This window comes from Carcharodon carcharias, chromosome 22 (assembly GCF_017639515.1).
Source record: "Carcharodon carcharias isolate sCarCar2 chromosome 22, sCarCar2.pri, whole genome shotgun sequence".
Lineage (NCBI taxonomy): Eukaryota > Metazoa > Chordata > Chondrichthyes > Lamniformes > Lamnidae > Carcharodon > Carcharodon carcharias.
In genome coordinates, this window is record NC_054488.1 from 2,998,832 (window position 1) to 3,013,750 (window position 14,919).

Genomic DNA, 14,919 nt, shown 5'->3' on the forward strand with positions numbered 1-14,919 from the left:
TTGGGCTGTGGCTTTAAAAAAAAACTACCTCGGCTGCAGCTGAAAGACATGTTCGTTGGAACAGGATGAGGAATATCTACAATGTTGCTAACCTGGAACATAAAAGAGTGCCATAAGAGAACAGGATGGTGCCAGAAAGGAGTTCTGGACTCAGGGGGAACTGCCTAACGACAGCATTTTAATTGGCTCCTGACCAGGTGACCAGGGTTGTGTGTGGTAACAGTGCAGGCAGGACTGCTCCTAGCCTGCAAAGGGGGAAGATCTGAAAGCTCTCTCTCCTGTGTCTGTAAGATTCCAGCAATTCTGCCACAATAGCTGGCTGGCTATCCCTCACATCTCTGTAGCTTGCTTTCTCTGAAAACCCCTGTCAAGAGGAAAAGGAGAAAAATCACCAGTAGAGACACTGAAAAGTGAGTTTTTCAATCTCGTGTCATCAACAACAAACTGCAAGGAATTTGGAAGACCTCAATCAAAATCAACCCATTTAATCCTGTACTCCGTATTAGTGCTATTGAACTGTTTTAACTCCCCCTTAAAATCCATGCTGTGTGTGTCTTCAATAAATAGTTATTTACTTATTAAGTTTACAAACCTGGTGCTCATATTCTGTTCACCTAAATTAAACAGTTAGGTAGAACTGGGGCAACCTGGTGGTTTGGTCAAACTTTTCACGTTTGTCATGTCTCAGGGAACAGTGGGTTTGATATTACAGCGCACGATCCCCTGGGTTATCAGTCGTGATAACCCTGTGCAGCTGAGCCACTCGTGGTGCCACAGGTTTGGCTCTTGCTGCATTCCTCCGAGAATGCGTCCACCCAAGTAGAATCCAAAACAGAAAATCTGTTAGGGAGATGGATCCAGGGGATTCCTGCACTACCTGCCTAGTGCTTTTACTGTCTGGCAGCCACCCATTTCCCCTTTACTGGTGCACTCTTTACTACATTCCACAATGTGTGTGTTTATCCTGTCAAACCCCTTCAGAATCCAATTTGTTTCAATGAAATCGCACCTCATTCTTCTAATCTCCAGATAATCTAGACCCAATTCACTCAGCGCCTCATCATCCTTCTCATCCCAGGGACCAATCTATTGAACCTTCACTGCAGCACGTCCAATACAAGTAATCCTTCTTGAAATATGGGTGGGAGCAGTGGTATTGTCACTGGACTAGTAATCCAGACACCCAGGTTCGAATCCCACCACAGCAGACACTGAAATTTGAATTTAAAATCTGGAATTAAAAGTTTAATGATGACCATGAAACCATTGTCGATTGTCATAAAAACCCATCTGGTTCACTAACGTCCTTTAGGTTGACCTAAATGTGACTGCAGACGCACAGCAATGTGACTAACTCTCAAATGTCCTCTGAAATGGCCTAGCAAGGCACTCAGTTGTATAAAACCATTAAAAAGTCTTTAAAGAACAAAATCGGACAGACCACCCAGCATCAACCTAGGCACCAGAAACAACAAGGGCAAACTCAGCAAAGGGGCAAAATTGGGAAAGCAGTCTCACAGGCTAATCAAACAACAGCCTGATATAGTCATACTCATGGAAACATGCCTTACAGATCACATCCCAGACACCATCATCACCATCCCTGGGTATGTCCTGTCCCACCAGATGTGGCGCCACAGTGGTATACAGTCAGGTGGGAGTTGCCCTGGGAGTCCTCAACATTCACTCTGGACCCCATGAAGTCTCATGGCATCAGGTCAAACATGGGCAAGGAAACCTCCTGATTACCACGTACCCCCCTCCCTCAGCTGATGAACCAGTGCTGCTCCAGGTTCAACTTTGCTTGGAAGAAGCACTGCGGGTGGCAAGGGTGCAGAATGAATTCTGGGTGGGGGACTTCAATGTGCATCATCAAGACTGACTGAGCTGGTCGAGTCCTAAAGGACATAGTGGCTAGACTGAGTCTGCAGCAGGTGGTGAGGGAACCAACAAGTGGGAAAAACATACTTGAACCCATCCTCACCAACCTGCCTGGCACAGATGCACCTGTCCATGACAGTCTCAGCAGAAGTGACCACCACACAGTCAGTCATTGTGGAGATGAAGTCCCACCTTCACATTGAGAATATCCTCCATCATGCTGTGTAGCACTACCACCACACTAAATGGTTTCAAACAGACCTAGCAACTCAAGACTGGCATCCACGAGGCACAGAGAACAATCAGCAACAGCAGAATTTTACCCAACCACAATCCATAACCTCATGGCCCGGCATATCCCCCACTCTACCATTACCACCAAGCCAGGGATCAACCCTGGTTCAATGAAGACTGCAGAGGGGCATGCCAGGAGCAGCATCAGGCATACCTAAAAATAAGGTGGCAGCCTGGTGAAGTTACAACACAGGGCTACTTGTGTGCCAAACAGCATAAGCAGCAAGTGACAAACAGAGCTAAGCAATTCCACAACCAATGGATCAGATCTAAACTCTGCAGTCCTGCGACATTCAGCCGTGAATGGAGGTGGACAATTAAACAGCTCACTGAAGGAAGGAGGGTCAATCTTGGGGGAGCCAAGCACATACAAAAGATAAGGCATTTGCTACAATCTTCAACCAGAAGTGCAGAGTGGACGATCCATCTCGGCCTCCTCCTGAGGTCCCCAGCACCACAGATGCCAGTCCTCAGCCAATTTGATTAACTCAATGTGATGTAAAGAAATGACTGAAGCCACTGGATACTGGAAAGGCTTTGGGCTCTGACAATATTACGGCAATTGTACTGAAAACTTGTGCTCCAGAACTTGCCATGCTCCTAGCCAAGCTGCTCCAGTACAGCTACAACATTGGCATCTACCCAACTATGAGGAAAATTGCCCAGATATGTCCTGAAAACAAAAAGCAGGACAAATCCAACCCAGCCAATTACCACCCTAACAGTCTGCTCTCGATCATCAGTAAAGTGATGGAATGAGTCATCAACAGTACTATCAAGCGGCATTCGCTTAGCAATAATCTACTCACTGACGTCCAGTTTGGGTTCTGCCAGAGCCACTCAGCTCCTGACCTCATTACAGCCTTGGTTCAAACATGGACAAAAGAGCTGAACTCCTGAGGTGAGGATAGAGTGACTGCCCTTGACATCAAGGCAGCATTTGACTAAGCGTGGCCTCAAGGAGCCCTAGCTAAACTGGAGTCAATGGGAATCAGGGGAAAAATTCTCTGCTGGTTGGAGTCATACCTAGCACAAAGGAAGATGGTTGTGGTTGTTGGAGGTCAGTCATTTCAGCTCCAGGACATCACTGCAGGAGTTCCTCAGGGTAGTGTCCTCGGCCCAACTATCTTCAGCTGCTTCATCAATGACCTTCCTTTCATCAAAAGGTCAGAAGTGGGGTTGTTTGCTGATGATTGCACAATGTTCACCATTCACAACTCCTCAGATAATGAAGCAGCCCACGTCCAAGTGCAGCAAAACCTGGACAATATCCATTCTGGTCTGACAAGTGGCAAGTAACATTCATGCTACACAAGTGCCAGGCGATGACCATCTCCAACAAGAGAGCATCTAACCATCACCCATTCACATTCAGTGGCATTACCATCGCTGAATCCCCCCCACTATCAACATCCTGGGGGTTACCATTGGCCAGAAACTGAACTGGACTAGCCATATAAATATTGTGGCTACAAAAGCAGGTCAGGAGCTAGGAATCCTGCAGTGAGTAACTCACCTCCGGACTCCCAAAGCCTGTCCACAATCCACATGGCGCAAGTCAGGAGTGTGATGGAATACGCTTTGCTTGTCTAAATGAGCACAGCTCCAACAACACTCAAGAAGCTTGACACCATCCAGATCAAAGCAGCCCGCTTGATTGGCACCCCGTCCACAAACATTCATTCCTTCCACCACCGACACAAAGTAGCAGCAGTGTGTACCATCTGTAAGATGCACTGCAGCTCACCAAGGCTCCTTAGACAGCACCTTCCAAACTCACGACCTCTACCATCTAGATGGACAAGGGTGGCAGATACTTGGGAACACCATCGACTGGAAGTTGCAAGCTACTCACCGTCCTGACTTGGAAATATATCTCCATTCCCTCACCATCGCTGGGTCAATATCCTGGAACCCACTCCCTAGCAGCACTGTGGATATACCTACACCACAGACTGTAGCAGTTCAAGAAGGCAGCTCACCACCACCTTCTCAAGGGCAATTAGGGACCGGCAATAAATGCTGGCCCAGCCAGCGAAGCCCACATCCCTTGAATGAATATTTTTAAAAATGGAGACCAAAATTGCACTCAGCATTCCAGGTATGGTCTCACCAAAGTCCTGTACAACTGTAGCAAGACTCCTTTATTGTTGTACTCCACTCCCCTTGTGATAAAGGCCAACATACCACTTGTTTTCCTAATGCTTGCTGTAACTACATGCTAATTTTCACCACTGCTTGCATTAGCACACCCAAGTCCCTTTGAACATCAATATTTACAAGTCTCATTTTTTTAAAAATTCTGGTTTTCTATTCTTATGACCAATTTGAATAACCTCACACTTCCCTATGTTATTGTCCATCTGTACCCTTGTTGCCCATTCACTTAACTGTCCAGGTATCTTTGCAGCCTCCCTGTGTCTTCCTTAGAGACTTACATTTCCACCCATCATCAGCAAACTTTGATAAATTGCTCACCCTCGTGTCTGTTTTCCCAATAATTAATTGGAGGAAACTTTTGTTCATCCAATACTGGATGTCAGATAATCACTAATAATTTAAGAGGCAGTGCAGGGATCGAGAGGGGTGATGGTGAGCATCACCATCATGTGTGTGGAAAGTGATGCTGTGTCTTTGGATGATGTCAGCAAGGGGCAGCATGTAGATAAGAAATGGAGGGATAGATCCTTGGGAGACACCAGAGGTAATGGTGCAGGAATGGGTAGAGAAGTAAGTGATTCACTGGCTACGATTAGATAGGTAAGCATGGAATCAGGTGAGAATAGTCCGCAACCCCCTCCCTACCTGGGAGACAGTGGAGCAGCACTGAAGCAGAATTAAATGGTCAACATTGTCAAAAAGCTGCAGACAGGTCAAAAAAGGACAATTCTGTGTCAGTCACACAGGATGTAATTTGAGACTCTCCAGTCCCGTTTCAGTCCGGGGGACAGGGGTGGAAACTTCTTTGGAGCAATTCAAGACGAAGTTCTGGGAAAGATGGGACACAGATTTGGGATTACAACCACGTTAACTAATATTAACCACTAATCACCAAGCTGGTTACCATGTTATCCAGCTGCACAGCACAACAAGTCCTGTCAGCAAACTGATTATCAGCAATTACCAATCTGGTTACTGGTCTAGTCAGCACCATTAACCAGCACTAACCAGCATTAACCACCATTAACCAGCAGATTATCTGTTACCAGAGTGATTAACAAAATTACCCAATTGGTTACCAGCCTGACTAACAGTTAACCCGCCAGGTTAGCGGCCATTTCCGGCGGCTGCATTAAGTTTGACTCATTCTCTGCTTCTCGCTGTATAACTGAGCCCCGGGCCGGGTCAGGCTGGGCCGGGCCGGGTCAGGCTGGGCCGGGCCGGGTCAGGCTGGGCCCCCAGGCCGGGCTGGGCCTCCCCTCCCGGGCCGGGCCGGGCCGGGCCAGGCCGCCGGCCTCAGGGTATCCCTGGCGGGGGGAGGGTGTGGCTGGAGCCGGGGCCGGGATCCCCGAGCTCTCTCTCCCTCTCTCTCTCCCCATTTTACCTGGAGCTCCCGGCGCGGTCTCGCCTCCCTCTCCCGGGCCGCTTCCAGGTGAGTCCCCGCCGGATCCCAGCACCAGGTGTGGCCGCCAGGTAAACCTCTTAAAGGGGCCGCGCCGCCACTGCACCGCGCAGCCGCAGGGCTCAGCAAACAACGCCCAGCGCACCTCCCCTTTAACACAGTTCTTAAAGGGACAGCCCATGCATTATTCAATGGGGCAAACATCAATATTGGGGATCTGCCAAGATCCACACAAGAAATAGAGTTTAGGCTGGTTATTGGAAAGGGATAAAGGACAATCCAGATTAAGAATAATTAACTGCGGGAAAACCAGAGTAAGGATAGATCTGGCCTGAATCAATTGGAATTAAAGGTTGTCAGGAAAATCAGTACCTGAAAAATAGGCTGCCGATAAAGAAGAGATAGTTCGGGTGCAGTCAAAGTACATTCCCTTGAAGGGGAAAGATGGGGCAAACAAACCTAGAGCTCCCTGGATGACAAAAGCAGACATCAGGTGGATAATGTAACTGATAACAAGGCTGAATATGGATGGTTCGCAGGGCAATTGAAAAATCAAATAGAGGAAGAGTAGCTGAAGTATGGAAAGAGACTGACGGCTAATGTAAGAGAGAATCCAAAAGTCTTCAGAATAGTAAAATGGTGATAAAAGGAGGATTGGGGCCAAAACGAGGATTTACGCATGGAGGCAGTAGTCGGTCTTGGCTGAAGTATTAACTGAATACTTTGCATCTGTCTTTACTGTTGTGACACAGCAGTTGGTAAAGTTGAGTTATTTAAAAATCTCAGAGGGAAACTTTAAATAACTGTCATAACCTATATTTTTATGTTGTATGTTTGAGATGCAACTCTGAATTCAGGAATCAGACCACCATTTCACAAGAGGTTTTTCTTTCAAACTACATGAGACATTTATTAATTTTCACAAGTTAAACATATACACATGGCTACAAATTACTACTATCATAACTTTTAACAAATTCCTAAACTAATCTCTATTAAGGCAACAGCAACAAATAGACTTCACCAGACACCAGGCAAAGCATTTTCACCTTACAAATTCACAATGAGGTTTATTTCACTTTGGTTCCTTGCAGATACAGTGGTAGACTTATAGGCTTTGATCTTACATTGCCTCTGCCCTGCACGCATATCCTGTTATATCTAGCACAGCTTATTGAATCTAAATTCTCATTGCATCACCAGCCTCTTTGAACTCCACCTCTTCTAACAATAAAACCCATTTCATAGTATCAGTTGTATTAGTAAACATTGCTTGGTCTCTGCTAGCTAGGTGCCAGATTTCGCTCCCCTTCTTGAATGCTCTATTCAACAAAATGCAAATGTACCTCTACTTCTCTGTTTACATCTCAAAACTAGTACACATCAAAGCACCCAGCCTAGTTAAGACACACCCACAGACTAAAGTTCTATTTTTAAAAACATAATGCCAATAGTATTATATACATTAATAGCTTTGTGACATTACCAAGAAAGAAGATGCTGTGTGGGTCATCCCTACTTGCTGCTTCTTGAACTGTTGTAGTCCATCTGGTTTAGGAACATCCACAGTGCTGTTAAGGAGATAGTTCCAGGGTTTTGATCGAGCGACAATGAGGAAATGGCAATTTCCAAGTCAGGATGGTGTGTGGCTTCGAGGGGAACTTGTGGGTGGTGTTCCTGTATGTCCTTCTGGGTGATAAAGGACCCAGGTTAGGAAGGACGCTTGGTGAGTTGCTGCTGTGCATCTTGCAGATGGTACACACCACTGCTTCTGTGCACTGATGGTAGAGTGAATGAATGTTTAAGGTGGTGGATGGGGTGCCAATCAAGCATGCTTCTTTGTCTGGCTGGTGTTGAGTTTCTTAAGTGTTGTTGGAGCTGCACTCATCCAGCCAAAGTGGGAAGTATTCCATCACACTCCTGACTTGTGCCTTGTAGATGGTAAACAGGCTTTGGGAAGTCTAGAGGTGAGGTGAATTACTCACTGCAGGATTCCCAACCTTGGTGCGGCTCTGGTAGCCACAGTATTTTATGGCTGGCCCAGTCCAGTTTCTGGTCAATGGCGAGAACCAGAATGTTGGGGATTCAGCGATGGTAATGCCATTGAATGTCAAAGACAGGTGGTTAGATTCTCTCTTGTTTGAGTCATTGGTCATTGCCTGGCACTTGTACAGCGCAAGTATTACTTGCCACTTATCAGCCCAAGCCTGAATGTTGTCCAGGTTTCGCTGTATTTGGACACGAACTGCTTCAGTATCTGTGGAATCGTGAATGGTGCTGAACATTGTGCAAATTTCAGCAAACATCCCACTTCTGACCTTATTATGGAGAGAAAGTCATTCATGAAGCAGCTGAAGATAGTTGGGCCTTGGACACTACCCTGAGAAACTCCTGCAGCAATGCCCTGGGCGGGGGGACAGTGTGGTGAGATGATTGGCCTCCCACAACCATAACCATCTGCCTTTGGAGTGTTTTCCTCCAATTCCCATTGACTTTAATTTTGATAGGGCTCCTTGATATCACACTCGGTCAAATGCTATCTCGACATCAAGGCCTGTCACTCTCACATCTGCAATTAAGCCCTTTGGTCCATTGATCAAGGCTGTAATAGGGTCTGGAGCTAAATGGTGGAACCCATTGATCATTGTTGAGCAGGTTATTGAGTAAGTGTCACTTGAAAGCAAAGTTGATGAGACCATCCATCACTTTGCTGATGAATGAGATTAGACTGATAGGGTGGTAATTGGCTGGATTAGATTTGTCCTGGTTTCCTGAGTAGGACATACCTGAGCAATTTTCCATATTGATAAAAGCAAAATACTGCGGATGCTGGAAATCTGAAACAAAAACAGAAAATGCTGGAAAAACTCGGCAGGTCTAACAGCATCTGTGGAGTCCGTGTGACTCTTCTTCATAGCTAAAGAGAATTTTCCACATTGTTGGGTAGATGCCAGTGTTGTAGCTGTACTGGAACAGCTTGGATAGGGGCACGGCAAGTTCTGCAGCACTACTGCGAGGATATTGCCAGGGCTCATAGCCATTGAAGTATCCAGTGCTTTCAGCCATTTCTTGATGTCACATGGAGTGAATTGAAATGGTTGAAAGCATCTATGATGCTGGGAACTTCATGAGGAGGCTGTATTTAAAAGACCTGCTCCTCAATCTCTGGGCCCAATTCATGGCCATGCTGCTGTCCTTCAGCTAGTGAATATATTGGGGTGTGGCCAACTTGGAGGACCATCTCAGGGGTCTGCCAAAGTAGTCATCTCTAGGCTGAGCTGTTTGAGGCCTGCCTAAGGGTCACTGGCTGCTTGTCTCTCATCACAATTTTTCTGTACCTGGGTGACCCCAGTGTAGTGCTTGCCAGGCCCATCAAGGCCTTCCCAAACTAGTGGCACCTATGGGTGGGAATCAATGACAATAGTGAGATTCTATTACTTGTACAATTCCTTTAGCTTGATCGGCCCTGAGGTTGATGTTTTTATTCATGGTTTCCTCCTCAGAGTGAGGGGCAATCGTGTTACCCTTAACGTTCTCATCAAGCTGGAACATTGCTGAGCTGCAGTGGGAAAGCTGCGTTCACTGCTAACACTGCGCACACGCAGTTCTACTGTTATTAACGCTCCATCACTGCCATCTGAGCTCGAATATTTATGATTTCTCAACATGAATGGGATTCCTACTTCTGCTGTCAATTTTATCTACATTCAATCACGGTCTAACACACATCCAGTCTGTATGTTATATGGTTTAAGTAAGGAAACCAAGCAGAATCTGTTTATCGTGAATCTCAAATATACTGTACATGAAATCTCCTGCCAGGGCCGGGAACAGCTCTTTCTGAAGAAACATGAGTGGATTTGAGAGTATCTGGAGTCAGATGTTTGCAATTTGCTCATGCTGTTACCGAGCCTTTGCTGCTTTCATTTGTCCTTCGATTTCAACAAAACTCCCTGGCAGGCTGGGTGCAGACGGCCAATTTACATTGGCAGGAGACAGAGTGCAGCTGCTGAGAACCCTTTAATACCCTCCCCTTTAATCCCTCCCCTTTAATGCCTGTCCCTTCAATCCCTCCCCTTTAATGCCCTCCCCTTTAAGACTCATGTGTCGGGCCGGAAGTACCCACAATGCTGTGTTCCCGGAAGTTCCGCGGGCTCCGGGCCTCCAATGGGTTTCCCTGGAGACGGCGGCGGTTTGGCCGCGGACTCGGGGCCGTTGCTGTTCCTCAGTGGCCTGTCCGCCGTCTACCTGCGGACTCTGCACCGCTCGGTGCCCGGGGGGGACTCGGGTCAGTGCTGGTCCCGGGGGGAGGGGAGGGAGAGAGGGCGGAGGGGTTGGTGGGGGAGGGGGAGGAGAAGTGGTGAGGGAGGGGAGGTGAGGGTGATGGGTGCCTGGGGTGAGGGAGGGGTGGAGGAAGCGGGGTGATGGGGGGGAGAAGTGAGAGTGAGGGAGGGGTGGGGGAGAAGTGAGAGTGAGGGAGGGGTGGGGGAGAAGTGAGAGTGAGGGAGGGGTGGGGGAGAAGTGAGGGTGAGGGAGGGGTGGGGGAGAAGTGAGGGTGAGGGAGGGGTGGGGGAGAAGTGAGGGTGAGGGAGGGGTGGGGGAGAAGTGAGGGTGAGGGAGGGGTGGGGGAGAAGTGAGAGTGAGGGAGGGGTGGGGGAGAAGTGAGGGTGAGGGAGGGGTGGGGGAGAAGTGAGAGTGAGGGAGGGGTGGGGGAGAAGTGAGAGTGAGGGAGGGGTGGGGGAGAAGTGAGGGTGAGGGAGGGGTGGGGGAGAAGTGAGGGTGAGGGAGGGGTGGGGGAGAAGTGAGGGTGAGGGAGGGGTGGGGGAGAAGTGAGGGTGAGGGAGGGGTGGGGGAGAAGTGAGGGTGAGGGAGGGGTGGGGGAGAAGTGAGGGTGAGGGAGGGGTGGGGGAGAAGTGAGGGTGAGGGAGGGGTGGGGGAGAAGTGAGGGTGAGGGAGGGGTGGGGGAGAAGTGAGGGTGAGGGAGGGGTGGGGGAGAAGTGAGGGTGAGGGAGGGGTGGGGGAGAAGTGAGGGTGAGGGAGGGGTGGGGGAGAAGTGAGGGTGAGGGAGGGGTGGGGGAGAAGTGAGGGTGAGGGAGGGGTGGGGGAGAAGTGAGGGTGAGGGAGGGGTGGGGGAGAAGTGAGGGTGAGGGAGGGGTGGGGGAGAAGTGAGGGTGAGGGAGGGGTGGGGGAGAAGTGAGGGTGAGGGAGGGGTGGGGGAGAAGTGAGGGTGAGGGAGGGGTGGGGGAGAAGTGAGGGTGAGGGAGGGGTGGGGGAGAAGTGAGGGTGAGGGAGGGGTGGGGGAGAAGTGAGGGTGAGGGAGGGGTGGGGGAGAAGTGAGGGTGAGGGAGGGGTGGGGGAGAAGTGAGGGTGAGGGAGGGGTGGGGGAGAAGTGAGGGTGAGGGAGGGGTGGGGGAGAAGTGAGGGTGAGGGAGGGGTGGGGGAGAAGTGAGGGTGAGGGAGGGGTGGGGGAGAAGTGAGGGTGAGGGAGGGGTGGGGGAGAAGTGAGGGTGAGGGAGGGGTGGGGGAGAAGTGAGGGTGAGGGAGGGGTGGGGGAGAAGTGAGGGTGAGGGAGGGGTGGGGGAGAAGTGAGGGTGAGGGAGGGGTGGGGGAGAAGTGAGGGTGAGGCGGGGGGGTGGGGGAGAAGTGAGGGTGAGGCGGGGGGGTGGGCGGGGGAGTGAGGGGTGGGTGGGGGAGGAAGGGGGGAGGGTGGGGGGAGTGAAGGGTGGGGGGAGTGGGGAGGGGAGGGGTGAGAATGAGGGGGGGTGCCTGGGGTGAGGGAGGGGAGGAGCAAGGGGGGGTGAGTGGGGGAGAAGTGGGCTGAGTTGCTGTCTTGTTTTTCCTGCTCTCTTGTCCTGCCAGTCACTGTAATGTTATTGTTTCCACAGGGGAGCTGGTGACTGCTGCGTGTGAGCTGGGGGTGAGTGAGTGGCTGCAGCTTCTGTGTTGATGACAGACACTTGTACAGGGTGAAGGGCTGGGGACCCTCCGTCCTGGATGTTCTAGGACCACTCTGTCCCTGTGACCTGCACCATCTCCTGCTGGGATGCTGCTTGTCCTGTAATTTTGTGCTTCGATTTTTGCGCAGAGACTAGCTTAGGTCAGCAATACAATGAGTCTTTGTGAATGATATAAGAGTGGTTGAGCTGGCCGACAGCAACAGATGTGTCACCCAGAAGTGAAGGCACTGGACCCTTGGAACGGACCTGAGGCAGTCATTTTAATGGGCTGTTGTCACCTATCAGCTGTAGAATTCACCTATAATAAAATTATTAATAGCAATGGTGTCGTTCTTGAGAGAACATTCTGGACGTTGATAGTCCCGCATCAGGTAGCAAACTAGGAGCCAGGTCCACGAGGTATGTTGGTTGGAGTTGCCACCCGAGGTGAACCTGTCTCCTCACAGCAGGAACCCTGCTTAATGCTTATCCACCCAACCTTCTGGCGGGGGTGGAATGGAGTAGGGGGGTGGGGGGTACAGCTCCCTCTGTCAGAGCGTGCAGTAATTCACCAGATAAGTCCTTTTTAAGAGTGAGTACTATCTGGGTGCTTGCTGCTGTAAATGAGGGGTAGCTGGGGGAGTGTAGTCTGTTCTATTCATTGTGGGTGATGTGGGCAGTTTCATGGCCTCTTGTTTCCCTATTTTTCAGGTGGCACATCCTCCTGGGTACCCACTGTTCACTCTGCTGGCTAGGCTGGCAATGACTATTTTTCCACTGGGCTCTCCTGTTTTCAGAGTCAATGTGTTGAATGCGATACTGGGGGCAGCCACAGCCTCGCTGCTCTTTGAGACAGCTGGCAGGTGAGTCCAAGGGCAGGGACCAGAGCATCACTGTTTCTACAGACACTCCTAGCAAAGGCACATATCTGACCACTGGAGGCCATTCAGCCCCATGAACCTGTCTGCTATTCCATTAAATCTTAGCTGCTCTGTATCTTAGTTACCTGCCTTGGTACTGTAACCCTAAATACCCTCACCTAACAAAATCTGTCAATCTCAATTTTAAACTTTTAATTGACTCTAGCTTTGACAGCCTTTTTGGGGAGAGTGTTCCATTTTTCCAACATCCTTTGTGTGAAGAAATGCTCCCTGATATCACTCCTGAATTGACCCAGCTCTAATTTGAAGATTGCACCCCCTTGTTCTGGACTCCAGCAATAAAGGAAATATTTTTCTCAATCCATTATACACCTTTTAATCATAAACACCTCAATTAGATCACCCTTAACCGTCTATATTTAAGGGAATACAAACTGAGTCTATATATCTGTCATGATTTAACCCTTTTATCCTTCATATGGCTTTGTTTGAGGTGTCCTGGGATGATCTGCTATGTTAAATCTGCTATAAAATACAAGCTGCTGTTGCAGCTCTTCCAAGGCCAATGTTTCATTGCTGAAATGGGGTGCCCAGAACTAAATGCAGTAATCCAGACAGGGTGACCACCCATCCTGGATGTTCCAGGACTACTCTGTATTTGAGCCCTGTCTCCTGCTGGGATGCTGCTTGTCCTGTAATTTTGTGCTTTGATTTTTGCGCATACAGGCGGCCTGATCTTATAGATTCGCCACCCCCTTCCCCTCACCCACTCGGATGCCCAAGTGTTCCTTAATTGTTGGTCACCCTGAATCCAGATGGGTCTAAGCAGAGCTCTGTGCAGCTGAACATTGCTTCCAGTCCCTTCAAGATAAAGGCCAACATTCCATTTATCTTAAATTTTTTTTTTGTATCTGGTCACTAGTTTTGAGCGACTTGTGTACTTCAATCCCTAAATCTCCCTATTCCTCTACAGATCCAACTTCTCGCCATTTAGAAAATGCTCTGATCTTTCTTTCTTGGGTCTAAAGTAGATGACCTCACACTTTCCCTCATTGAACTGCATCAGATACAGTTTTACCAACTCATTTAATCCATCAATATCCCTTTGCAACCTTCTGCTCCATCCACACTATTTACTAACACAAAAACAAATCTGAAAAACAAAATGCTGCAAATATTCAGCAGGTCAGGCTGCATCTGTGGTGAGAGAAACAGAGTTAATGTTTCAGATTTGTGATCTTTCATCAGAGCTGGGAAAAGTTAAAAATTAAATAGGTTTTAAGCTTAAGTTTCATGACTCTGCAATTCACACCTTTTCAAAACACATCCTTTGTCTCTTCACTTGACCCGCTTCCTTTGGCCTCGCACCATCAACTCTTTTGACATATAATCCCTCCTGCTTTTCACTGTGTCATAGACCATCCATTTTGTTCCTCTTTTCCACGTTCTCTCCCCCTGTGCGCACCCCCCCCCCCCCCCCACACCAAGAAAAAAAAACCGTTGCATCTCTAACTTTTAGTTTTTGGAAATTGTGGAGGTACTGACCATAATCTTTCAATTCTCCTTGGATAAAGGGGTGGTGCTAGAGGACTGGAGCAAACTTCAAACCCATGGATTAAAAGGGAAAGTGAGGATGCAAAGCACTGAGTGACAGGAAACTGAGTAGTGGTGAACAGTTGTTTTTTGGCCTAGAGGATGGGCATACAGTGGCATTTGCTAGGAGTTAGGATCAGGACCACAGCTTTTCTGGATCTATATTAATTATTTTGACTCGTGTGTGAGGGCACAACAGTTGCAGAAGACACAAAACTTTGAAGTGTAGTGAACTGTGAGGAAGATAGTGATAGACTTCAAGAGGACATAGGCTGGTGGAATGGGTGGACATGTGGTAGATACAATTTGATGCAGAGAAGTGTGAAGTGATTCATTTTGGTCTGAAAAACTAGGAGAGGCAATATAAATGAAAGGGTACAATTCCAAAGAGGGTGCAGGAATAGAGGAACCTGGGAATATATATGCAAAAGTCATTTGAACGTGTCAGGACAGGTTGAGGAAGTGGTTAAAAAGGCATATGGGATCCTGGGTTTTATAAATTGAAGCATAGATACAAAAGCAAGGAAGTAATTATATACCTTTTATAAAACAAAAATAGCTGGTAAAACTCAGCAGGTCTGACAGCATCTGCGGAGAGGAACACAGTTGACATTCTGAGTCCGTATGACTCTTCATCGGAACTAAGGAAATAGAGAAATGAGGTGAAATATAAGCTGGTAGAGGGGGGTGGGACAGGTAGAGCTGGATAGAGGGCCAGTGATAGGTGGAGGCAAAGAAGAGATTGCCAAAAATGTCATAGACAAAAGGACAA

The 14,919-nt window shown here is 48.5% G+C and overlaps 2 protein-coding genes across 4 annotated transcripts in view; one reads left to right on the forward strand and one right to left on the reverse strand.

The window, feature by feature from the left end:
- Positions 1-5,857, reverse strand: part of llgl2 (LLGL scribble cell polarity complex component 2) — a 187,104-nt gene extending 181,247 nt beyond the window's left edge. The window contains exon 1 of the mRNA XM_041217423.1: positions 5,720-5,857. The gene's annotated coding sequence lies outside the window, so the exon portion shown is untranslated. The remainder of the gene's footprint in view (positions 1-5,719) is intronic.
- A 4,015-nt stretch (positions 5,858-9,872) lies between these two features.
- The window catches only part of tmem260 (transmembrane protein 260), a 44,253-nt gene continuing 39,206 nt past the window's right edge, over positions 9,873-14,919 (forward strand). For 2 of the 3 annotated variants that reach the window (XM_041217045.1, XM_041217046.1), the window contains exons 1-3: positions 9,881-10,025; positions 11,623-11,654; positions 12,385-12,536. In XM_041217045.1, the coding sequence (XP_041072979.1) occupies positions 9,905-10,025; positions 11,623-11,654; positions 12,385-12,536 (305 nt within the window). In that variant the 5' untranslated portion in view covers positions 9,881-9,904. Of the gene's footprint in view, positions 10,026-11,622; positions 11,655-12,384; positions 12,537-14,919 lie in introns of all 3 variants that reach the window. The other variant, XM_041217043.1, reaches the window with a different exon arrangement.